This window comes from Caloenas nicobarica, chromosome 1, assembly GCF_036013445.1.
Source record: "Caloenas nicobarica isolate bCalNic1 chromosome 1, bCalNic1.hap1, whole genome shotgun sequence".
NCBI lineage: Eukaryota > Metazoa > Chordata > Aves > Columbiformes > Columbidae > Caloenas > Caloenas nicobarica.
The window spans coordinates 43,813,984-43,826,026 of NC_088245.1; the positions used below are offsets into that span (position 1 = coordinate 43,813,984).

The 12,043-nt window shown below is 36.9% G+C and overlaps 1 protein-coding gene across 5 annotated transcripts in view; it reads right to left on the reverse strand.

Moving 5' to 3' along the window:
* The window catches only part of CNOT4 (CCR4-NOT transcription complex subunit 4), a 79,187-nt gene that overhangs the window by 26,447 nt on the left and 40,697 nt on the right, over window positions 1–12,043 (reverse strand). For 3 of the 5 annotated variants that reach the window (XM_065632490.1, XM_065632472.1, XM_065632463.1), the window contains exons 3-7: window positions 8,689–8,886; window positions 6,622–6,708; window positions 5,979–6,080; window positions 5,055–5,180; window positions 2,516–2,640 (exon numbers count right to left, since the gene is read on the reverse strand). In XM_065632490.1, coding sequence (XP_065488562.1) covers window positions 2,516–2,640; window positions 5,055–5,180; window positions 5,979–6,080; window positions 6,622–6,708; window positions 8,689–8,886 — 638 coding nt within the window. Of the gene's footprint in view, window positions 1–2,506; window positions 2,641–5,054; window positions 5,181–5,978; window positions 6,081–6,621; window positions 6,709–8,688; window positions 8,887–12,043 lie in introns of all 5 variants that reach the window. The other 2 variants (XM_065632481.1, XM_065632454.1) reach the window with 1 other exon arrangement.

Consider the following 12,043-nt stretch of genomic DNA (forward strand, 5'->3'; position numbering starts at 1 on the left):
CAGAATCTGGAAGTTCCTATAGCTGTTTATAGCAACACAAGCGTTTCCTACACCTATTCAGAAAAAAGCAGTATTATTAGCTACTCTCAAATCTCAGTATTGCACGATTTTATATCCTACCTCCATCTTTTCTCATATACCTATTCAATATGTACACAGATGAGAGCCTTGACCTGATTTACAGATCTCTGCTTTGTACACAATTGAAATAAGTTGGAGAGTTGATCAGATACTGAACATCAAGAAATGAAGACACATCATCAGTGCAATGCCAGTCATTTAATATTCTCACTCTTACAAAAATGAGCTGTAATCTAGATATAACAAGACTTTCAATCCATTAACAGGTTGGGGGGCGGGGGCAGCAGGTTTTTGTTAAGTTCAAAGCTGCGTGTTTCTGAAGGGCTGTTCTCTAAAAGACCAGCAAGTGCTTAACAAGCATTTCCACTTATAGCTTAAGAGAGCATCCATTTCATTTCTTCAGGAAAAGATCAGCAGGAAAAGAAAAAAAAAAAAGAGCTTGATCTGTTTTAAATGGGGAATATACCTCTAATTGTAAGAGAATGTACCAGGAGTACCCACATAAATAAAGTGGCACTGGGGGATTTTAACATTTGCCTTCAGCAGCAAGAAAAAAGGTCTGACAGTAGGAGCTTTCAAATTAGAATACAATTGTGAAAAACCATTTATGCACAGTTTAGGAAATTGTTATTTACTACTGGATATTTATAATTAAACAGCTACTATTTAGAACTCAACTTCTGTTCAATTCCTGAGTGAAACTGAAATCCTGTACCCCAGAAACACAAGAACCACAAAATTGTCAGAGACTCTGACAAACTGCCAGAAATATTAATATTATATCAACAAGTGAGAGAAAAATGAGAACTCGATTAGGTAGAAAGCTGTGAAGAACGCACATTCACCAGCTCACAAGCTACATTTTGTACTGATGAGACAGGACTTGAAGAAACATCTCAAAATCCCAGCTACAAGAAATTTACTTTGCAACCCAAAAGGTGGTGCTTAGCCATTAGCAAAGAACAGAGTCAGTGTTGTGATGATGATGTTCAGCTGACGAATAAACTCCAGACCACTTGTTGCCTTTAGAGTAATATGTTAGCACCACAGACTTGCCAGATTCCCATTCATAATTGCTTTCTGAAGGCTGAAAAGTTTGCTGCAGTTTAAGACAGAGCATTCTTTCCTTGCTGGTATCATTTGTTTTACTGGGATCTAATTAGGTTTCAAATTAAGATTAGTTCAGATTTGAACATAAAATAATACCCACATGCAGAAAGTAGTGTATGTATTTTCTTTACTCACTGCACTTTACCTTCCAAGTTCATATTGAACCAGTGCCCAAGAAATAAGAAGTGGCACAGTCCTCAAGAATTAAGATCGAATTGGAGATCCTGACCCCTTGCAGTCAAAGAACATATGACACTTCCTCCAGAAGTGAAAATAATCCCAGTCCACCAGCCAGGATACCAGTTTTCAGAATTATATTGTGCTAATTCAATCTTCATTGGCAATATTTTAGGTACACTACCCACTTTCTTGCTTAAACTGTTGGGCAGTGATGCTACCAGTGGCAAATTATTGTCTGAAAAAAATCAGTAGTGGATAAATCAGCATGCAACACAAATCCTGATTACAAGACCAAGGTGCATGCAAAGTGCAATCTAACTTTTACATTCCACTCTGCCCACCTCATTATGAAAATACTAAAAAAAGGAGTGGAGGAAATTGTTAACATGACATTCTATGATTTGAGTGCATAATTCACATAAAGACTGATGACCTTACACTTTCATTTATCTTTGTATGACTATGTCCTCACATGGACAGAAATCTTTTCATAGCTTACTGAACAAACTACTTCAACACAATTAACAAGCAGTAATAAGTGATATCTGCAATTACAACACAGTGAAAAATATATAATTTCAGTTTACTAGATAAAAGCAAGAAGTCTGTTACTCATATTTTATGAATTCTCACACAAAAGAAAAACCGATTTTACTTTCAATTTCCAAGGTCTTTACACCTAATATAAGACTGCACTATAAATCATGATCTTAAAAACACAATAAAAAACACATATCAAGACTGCAAGGTGTCTCAGCTGTGAGAATACAGACTACATTCATCATGATACCATACCAAGAAAGCTGACATTTGGTCTTTAATAAATATTACGTGTTTATGCAAATATGAAATACTAACCCATCTTTCAGAGTAGGAATACCTCATTCTGAATGAGTGATCCAAATGCACATAGCAGAAAAACATTCCTTTACCAAGACTCACACTCATTTTGTGTGCATGTGTCACACAAAGTGGTGCATGTGTCTCTGCACAAATAAAATAGATGTAAGAGTTTATCATAAAATAGCCACTAAAAAAAAAAAGGCAACCTAGGCAAAACAATAGGAATAAAAAACTTTTCTTTGAGAATAACCAGGAAGAAATCATAGTCAGGCAGCCTAGTATCAGTACTTACGTATCATACCTCTGCAGTGCTGTCACTTTGTTTTTGTTCTTGTCAACTGTACCCGTAGATAACTGGAGAAAGTTGGGGTTTAGTTTGTATAATTCTTGCAGTAGTTTCTGTTCATATTCCTGGTGCTTACCCGCCTAAGGGAAGAGAAACTCACGGTGAATAAATACTGGTTTAATATATATTTTATAGACATTAAAAAAATATATTTATGTAAACGTACATACGTACTTCCCAAAGCTTAGTAACTGAGCTTTAACAATTTAACAAGTCACTCCTGACTGAAACTTAACACAGTGCTTCTCTGCTCAGCACAGACATGATCTCAACCAGTATCAAGTTTGCCTAAAAATCAATAGGATAAACACAATCTGCTGAGAATGAATCTGAACAGTAAAGGGGAATCCTACTTCACTAACATGATAGAATTTTATGATAGTGTCAATAAGCATAAATAAAGAAGATCCAAAAAATTTTCAAAAAAAGCCTTCAATAAGATTTCACACCAGAAGTTAATTTGCAAAGCTGCCCTGGGATAGAGGAAAGGTTCTTGTGTGGACTGAAGCTGGTTCAACGACAGAAAAGGTAAGACTTTCTGATCACTTTTAGGGTGCAGAAGAAAGCAGTGAGGACTGATGACTGGCATCAGTTTTACGCAACACTGTCACCATGCATGAGAAATGAGTGAAGAGCAAGTTCTTTGCTGACAATATCAAGCTCTTTGTGTAGTAAACTGCCCTGCTGATAATAAAGAACTCAAAAAGAACCCCAGAGAACTCAGCAAACAGGCAAAAAGGTGGCAAATAAGCTTCAGAGACATGTCAGGTAACACACCAAGGGAAAGTAGGCTAAACCATACTAACACATTATTGATCTGTGAACTGGATGTTACAGCTCAGAGAAGAGATACTGAGGTTACTGCCAACAGATCTTCAAAACTGTTGGTTGATTATACACTGGCAAACAAACACAAAAAGTGTGCTGGGCATCATTAGGAAGGGCACTTAAAAAAAACCACTAACCACAGGCCGCACTACACACAAAACATTGAGGAATACTAAATTAAACTCTGCTTCCCCGACATCATGAGTGTGATGCGTCTGACCTCTGCATTTCAAGGAGGGCACAGAAGGTACAGAGAAGGGCAACAAATTATCACAGAAAGGAACTACTTCACAAAGAAACTGTGATTTGCAGAGAAGGCTGAAAGAGAGAAGATCAAGTTTTATAATATCATAAAAGTAACAGATAAGGTGAATAAAAGTTTTGCTTTCAGCAAGTATTACAATGCTAAGATTAGGGTACACTTGACAAAACTAACTGGGAATTGGTTCAACACAGGCAAAAAAAGCACTTCACAAAACAGCTGGTGAACTTCTGGGGCTTGCTGCCACAAAAGGGCTGACAGTATCAGCAGGTCAAAATGGATTAAATAAATGCATGTCTGACAGCTCTATAAGAAAAACTAAAAAGCCTAGACCAGAACTTACCCCCAAACAAGTATAACATAACAGATAGAGGTGGTGAACAGGGAACTGGTTTGCAAGTTCTCCTTGAATTTTATCTCCTATTACCATTAACTGTGACAAAATATTTACTACAGGGACTATTCACCTGAACCAAAGTATATTTTAATTTATGAAAATGTACCTGAAATCTTCAGAAACAACTGCTAGTTTGTGGAGATGATGTTCAATAGATATGGATATTTTTCCTCATTCTCTGGCTTACATCAGACCAACACACAAAATAAAAATCTACTTGTACAACATTCGTGTTAGCACTAGGGTTGGGGACCACCTGCTTCACGAACAGACCACGTGCAAAAATTACAGCACGGAAGCAAGGCTGCCATACTTAAGAACGAGTTTAAAAGCTTTACCATACCTCATGTAGAGGGACAGACCCAGACCTAAAGATCTCAAAATGCACAACTTTTGAGAGAGTAAAGCTACCTATTTACTTGCTTCCCTACCCTAGATAATAAGCATTTTGATGTTGAAATAGTAAAAAAATCCCTGCATCGGTATTTATGCACTATTACAGTCACCCTCAAGATTTTATTTCCAAATGGTTTCTATACCCTTCACAGGGTAAAAGGGATATCAGAATTCAGATAGCATGGTCAACCCACAGTACAATAGTTAAGCCATGATAACTGGCCACACACACAAAACCTACATGAAAACACGGATCTGCACTAACTTCTTCCACAGAGATTTAAAGTTACATATATTACCTTGTATCAGTATGAACAAAGGGCAATTACCAAACTCAAGGTTATTTGAATTCTTGGCTAAGAGTTTATCTCCATCTCTTTGGCTCACGAACACTCAGTGGACTTTTCAGCCTTTAAAAGCAGCATGTAATGAAAAAAGTTCACTAACTGTTCACTTCCAATATTCAACTGGTTAATCACCGTTCGGATTTCAAAATTCCTCTCCGCCATAACATTCACCAAAAGGCTACATTATACACATATTAGACTAAATTATACACAATAAAATATATACATACTACATTTCATATGTTTCTGATTCATTACACTTACCTGCATTTCTTCTTTTGTGAAACTGGCTGCTTCATCTCCCAGCTCATGTAGATACATGCAGTCTGGTTTTGGACACTGCATATTTTTTAGAAAGTAACTGCAATATTTTGTTGTACCTAATGATGCCTGAAGAAAAGAAAAATCTTTACTTAAGAACTGTAGGCTAAAAATGCCTTTTATAGTATAGGAAATAAAAAAAAGCCCTATGTGCAAAAAAAAAATTTTCATTCCCAAGATTTGGAGTTCCATCATAATGCAGTTTTTGAGGCATACGGACTAGGAAGCCCATTTTTAAGAAATCTATATACTCGACAATTAGATAATGAGGATTATTTCTATTTTAATCCAATCTAAATAAACACCAGAGAGCCTCAGTAAATATTTGCATTCATAATCATAAGCCAAATAAGTAGTTATGAGTTTGTACTACATGAAACGGGTTAATGTACTGTAGCAGGTTCAGGAAATTAATGTTAACTACATTATTTTTCTATGGCCACCAATTTGGTCAATTCAGCCTCAATACCTGTTTACACAGCTATCAAAAGGAAAAAAAAACTTTGCAGAGAGCTTTTGAGAGGTGTGGTGTTTGGAGTACAGAAATACTCTGTAAAAGTGAATAATCAGGTTTTCACGCGATGCTATACAGCAAAAAAGCCACTGTGGAAAGGGGAAGGTGGTGCATCTCTTTCTTTGTCTTAAACTTTTGCTTTGAGAAATTACCTGCTAACCCCCTAAAATATTGCCTGCTGGAAGCTCACTGAACTTCCATGTTCTGATTAATGCTAGGAAAATAGATCAAAATCCAATAAACTGGACACATTTATTCATCAACACAAGCATATGCATAAAAATAAAGTTTTATACTACACACTGATATTAGTGTCCTAGTACATACACATAAGAACATAAAAATATTACCACCTTAAGTGTCCTGCCATCTACCACCACATTATTGACACACTGTATAGCTCTGAGAGCATCTTCTGACCGGATGTAGGTTACATATGCACTGGCACTTGGACCCTGGAAAGGAAATATACCTTTTATTTAATCTCCAAATCAGATCTGAACATTAGGTTGCTTTTTTAGCAGCTCACTTCATAAACTGGTATATTCATGGCTGGATGCTTTTAAGGGGAAAACTGACAAAAATTGTAGAATTCATAAAAATTTAGATGTGATGCATAAAGTATGAGGAAAAGAAGAAATGCACCTAAATGTTGCTTAAAAGTTTTAAAAATACTTAACTAAATGTATTTTACCCCTGAAATGCAGATCAGCGTATAAATACCACATTACTGCTTCTTTGAAGGTTCTCATCCTGTCTCCCAGTTTTAAATTTTTCTACTTTGCATCGTACATCCAGCTTCAAGTTTGGTTGGACAATGTCTCAGTAACTTAACAGTAATTTGATTTTTGCAATGATGGTTTTTTTCTTTTTACTTCTTTAATCTATGGCTTAATCTGAAATAGGGAGCCCCAAATTCATTCCGCATACATGTATTTTCTCTAAAGGAATTTAAAAAAGAAAAAATAAAAAAAATCACGAGGGCCTCTGACTTACCTGTGAGCCTGCATATGATGTGCTGTTGTTAATGACAACTTTATGTATTTTACCAAACTTTCCAAAATATTCTGGTCGTTTCAAAACCTACAAGAAAAGAAAGTGAAAGGGGTATACTGGAAAGTTAATTCATATAGGGCTGTACTTATTCTTCTTGTGTAACTGTGCAACTAAAGCCTTTAAATAATAAAAACCATCTCTCTTCTACAAAGAGGAGGAAAGAGTGTAGATGTAGATTTGTTTTCCAACATAAAACGTGGTTACTTGCAATACAGAGTACATTGCCACTGCAGTAAAGAACTTAAATGAGGGATATTTCACATTTTATGTTTTATTTTTCAAATTTCTTTCAGTACTCAGATCACTTAAAACCTACCCTGGCAAGATATAGGAATATTTCATGCTGAATGGGATGTATGTATCTATTTTATAATTGAAGGGTGGGGGGAACCAAACCAAACCAACAAAAAAAACCACCACACCAAAACAAACACATTAATTCTAGTTTCAAAATAGCCACATTAAACTTGCATCCAGACATATTAACTACTAGGAAAAATAGGAACAAAGCTGAATCCTGAGTCACTTGCCCCACTCCAAAGAGAAAGAATAAACAAGTTAGCTTGAGATAGCCTCAAGTTTTCAGAAGACCAGACTAAGTATGGGAAGACAATACACAACACTTCCCAGGGGCAAAAAAAAACCATTTCAGAATCAACACCATGCTGAAATGAATGAGCAAATATTGTATCCCTAAAGAAAAAAAAAAAAATACTCCTGTCTTGCCCTTCCCTGCATCAATTAGTAATAGCACACCATTTAGGGATCCTGTGCCAAACAGGAACATCTCCAGCACATTAAGCAACTCTGTTGAATAGTGATTACCTGTGTGCCAATGGAACTGGCAACGCATCTGACACATTTGGTACCAAAAGCCTTTCTTTTTCTATCCCTGTGATGGAAGGAGGTGCAGAAATACTGACTACTCATCCTAAAGCTAGGTAAGGTAAGGGTATTTCCTGCTCTAGACAATAAGCTGAGATGTTAAAAAGGAAGATTTGTTTCCCCAGCTCCATCTTCACATCAACACTGGACAGTACAGTTAAACTGATCCAAAAACTTCTTTACCTAACCACTTCCATTCCCTTCTCAAGGGAACACCAATGTCTTCAAGATCTAACAGCATTAATCACATCTGGAACATCCTGTAGAACCGCAGGGCACATTGTATAGACAACCAGTCACTCACTGATCTCTAACTGCTCTTCACTTGATCTATAATCTCTTAAAAGATCCTACAACCACCCTCAGGCATCATTCTATAGAAGACTACAATCCTAAGCAGAAGAGTTTCTTCAAGGGTCTTGCAGATTATAATCCTGATAAGATATGGCAGCATGGCCTTCACAATTTCCACAACAGCATGTCAACATGAGTGGATACAAAACACTTTTACTCATTAGCACTAATTCCATTAGCCACCTGCAGCTGACTGGTGATAAAGCAAATAAAACATTCTAAACACAATCAGTTTTCTCAAATGAAAAGCTTACTTTTGATGATGCAGAGTGGCAACCGAACTCTTTCCTGGGTCTTCCTCTTACCATTTTTTTTCCTTGCATTGACATCATCCTTATGCTCCTTCCTAGTTATACTACAAGCATTAATTAGCTTTTTTCTTCTGTCCCTACAGGTTCGTGCTATACTTTATATTTGTTCTTTATAATCCAAAGCAGCTCTCTCATTTTAGAATTGGTGGTGCCTGACCCAGCAGATCCAGCCTAGAAAACTCAGTACCTAAAAAAATCCTTAAACTTATTTTTAGCTTAACAAGTCATTTTTAAGCAAGCATCCATACTCCCAAAAGCAGAGACAAACACTAATTGAGATTATTTTGGAGGAGGAAGCTGAGTGGGTTCCTTAAGAGGGGGCCTCAGCAGCAGTGAACTTTTTCAATGCTGCTTCATTTTGTACCCATGAGGGAGACAGACAAGGGTGGCACAAAGGTATTCAAATGTTTCCTTGATAGTAAGTTAAGAGCAAGATCTGCAAGTGCGAACTGCTCACCTCTGGATCTGCTAGGCGCTGAGATAGCCCTACCACGAAGACAAGGTTCTTCTGTACAACCCGTACACTGGCCAAATGTTTGCGATTCTCTGATATCTTCTGTTTTCTCTCATTTTGTTTCTGTTTCTTTTCATTTTTTATCCTCTGCAGCTCTTCCTGGGAGAGTGGTTTGTACACTGCTGGATCTTCTGGATATGGCTAAGTATAACGAACACCATTAAAAACAACCCATATAAGAAACAACACATTTGAAAATCATAAATCCTGATGTTTTAATGCACAAATTTATTTCTTCTGTTACACCATTCTGATTGTTATGGCCAGCCACATCATAGAAGTAGCATAATCAGTCCTTTAGGAAAAGTGAGCCTCTTGCATATTTTCATGGAATTCTCCTATTTATAGACATAATCGCGATTTGGGCAATAGCCACATTCTAATCCAGCTGCCTAGTCAGTTTGGTAACACTACAAGCAGCTGCAACATGACGGCCAACATATCCTGTTGAGATTTCACTAATATAGCATAGTAAGTGTGGCAAAGGCATGCCCTGCATATTCACTTGTCTGATACAGATTTGGATATTTAAGTGTATTAACAAAGTAAAGACCACAGGATAAGAAAACAAAATACAAATGTAATTTCAGTGGCCCACCAAGTTCAAGACAGTAACACTGTTACAGAGCTCAATGTTTACGTGGTTAACTTCTCCCAGTGAAGAAGCAGATTCCAATACAGTTACTGCATACTGATTTCATAGTATTCTTGCCATGCTTTTGTACCAGTTTGAAACTTGGTCTTTGTCTTCCCTGGACAAAGGTGCATTTTTAACCTCAAGATTATAATCTACAGGTAATTCTTCAAACAGACATAACACTAGATTTTAATCTCAAAAGTACACAGCAGAAGTACAAGTGTCCTCAGAGTTACCTAGAAAGATTGCTCTATTCATGCAGAGCATTGCTCTAAAGGCACTATTTTAGCCTGGTCTTGTAGGCCACAGTGGACATCTGGCCCAGATTACTCCTCAAAGGAGTCCCATATTCCTTACCTGTCCCAGTTTTCTCAGATTGAAAAATCAGATTGCATACTTTATATACAAAGCAACGCTAAGCACAGAAGCAAGTATATAAAAATGTATCTCAAACAAAAAGAAGTGTTTTTAAACACTGAGATGAAGTAAAAAAAGTGAGAGAGTACAACAGATGCACATTAAAGACTTTAAAATAAAGAACTTAAGATCACCAGTATGCTGAACCAAGTTCTTTGCTTGTACTATGATAACCAAAGGTTTCAGGGTACAAGACCAACAAAAATGAATTTAACTTTTTCCTGACTGTCCTCTGTTAGTAGTAGAATACAAAACTAGTTGCCATACTAAATGACCTGTGAGAAATCTACAGCAGCAGATCAAAATAAGGTTTTGGTTAAAAGCATATATTCCTCATACTTGCATGATGCTACTCAAAGAGCTGCTAAGTGCTCAGATCTGATAGCCTTCTGAGTTCATCCCCAAACAAAACAAGATCCATTTTACAGTTTAAAGTTCAGCATCGTGCTCTACATGAGACATCTCCTGAAAATATGCTGCAGTCAACTTCAAAAGATGGCATCTCATGGCTAAACATCAAGTCCTTAAAACATGTTTTTAGTATCACAAAGGGATTTAAAATTGTAAGATACTTTAGCAATAGTCCTCAGTCCTTATCATGAAAACACAATAAGGATTCACATTACTCTTGAAGAACTGTTAAAATGTACCACTTCTTAAAAAGTTATGTTATTCACAAGTAATACTGAATACCTTATACAGATTTCACAACGTTCTTCATGAACAACGATGACGTGTTAGTAAGGTCATTTGAGATTAGCTATACCCAGTGATTATCTTGAGTTTTAACACAGGTACACATGAGGACTTCTAAGAATAATTCTACAAGGCATTTCATTTATTTAAAGAGCTTCTCAAAGTCCGTGATAGTTAATCATGCAGAATAAAGAAATAGATATTGTTTTGTTTTAGGGGACAAACTGCTCAGTAAAGAGAGAGTTAATTCAGTTATTACAGTCAAGCTTTCAGGTAGGAATGGGAAGAAAACAAGTGCACCAGTACGAACAAGGTGGATAAAATTCCAAAAATAAAACTGCTCGCCCTACATGAAGTGATGTGGTGTCACACCCACAATCCACCCTTTCACAAACTAATTCCTTTTTCACATCCAGTACTATGCAAGGCAAGGCTTGCAAGTGTGCTCCTCTCTGGTACTGTGCAAGAAATGAATTCTTGGTTGTCACTAGGTTTAGTATGACCCCTGGAGGCCCAAGAAAACTAGAGCAAACAGTGCTGAAGTTCACCAGCTTCTTTCTGGACAAGTATAGCCACATTCAGAGCATATTCTCCAATGAGAACTAAGTCAGCCAGTATGTTTCTTCTCTGTACAGCTATTCACTACTGGAGATTAGTCAGGAAACCTTCCAGGTAGCTCAAGCATAACCCTGAGCAGAATGTTTATTTGTCTACAGTAAAAATGGTAGTTTGTATTTGCACAGGAGAGCACAAGAACTGCAGAGAGGCACATGACTAAACAATAACTTCAGAATCAGGGAAATGTCTTAATCTCAGGAGAAAGTATATGCTTGAATAAGAATTTCAATCACTTAAGAAGCAGCAGCAGTTGATTTGCCACCATGGTTAATATCACTTGTTTGAGCAACAGAATCACCAAAAGTTCTTGCTAGATACTATAGAGCTGTACTATATATGAAATGTTTCATATGTATGTTTATCACTGTTACGAGATGTTTAATGCTTCTAAAGAATATGAGTAGCTGGATATCCTGACTTGCATGACTTGTAAATGAATCTGTGTGCACCTCTTGAATCTCAAGAATAGATCAGAAACCCAATCCTAAGAAGCGATAGATGATTTTCCTATCCATATATAACGCATGGCACGATGATAGGTAAGGGACATTGCATATGTAGGGAAGTAGAAAGGCAAGTAAGCACAGCACAAACATTTCAGAAGTTAATTCTAAAAAAAGTAAGTATGAGAAATCCTGTTCCTTTCAAATAAGAATGTAGACTCAGTCTACAAATAGGACAATAAATGATTTCATCTTCAGAGTGATTGTTTCCCACAATGTTGATATTCATGAACTCAGATAATAGTTCAACTATAGACGGAACACATGCAGGGAAGGCTGGTGGAATATGGCTCTGAAAGCCAAGCAAGGTGGACAGACTGCTGGTGTATCTCACAGTACCATTTCATCTGTTGTCTACCCTGTCCAACCCTACAAAATAGGTCTCAGGTCTTGCAACAGCCAAAGAGGAAAGGCTACTGACATGACC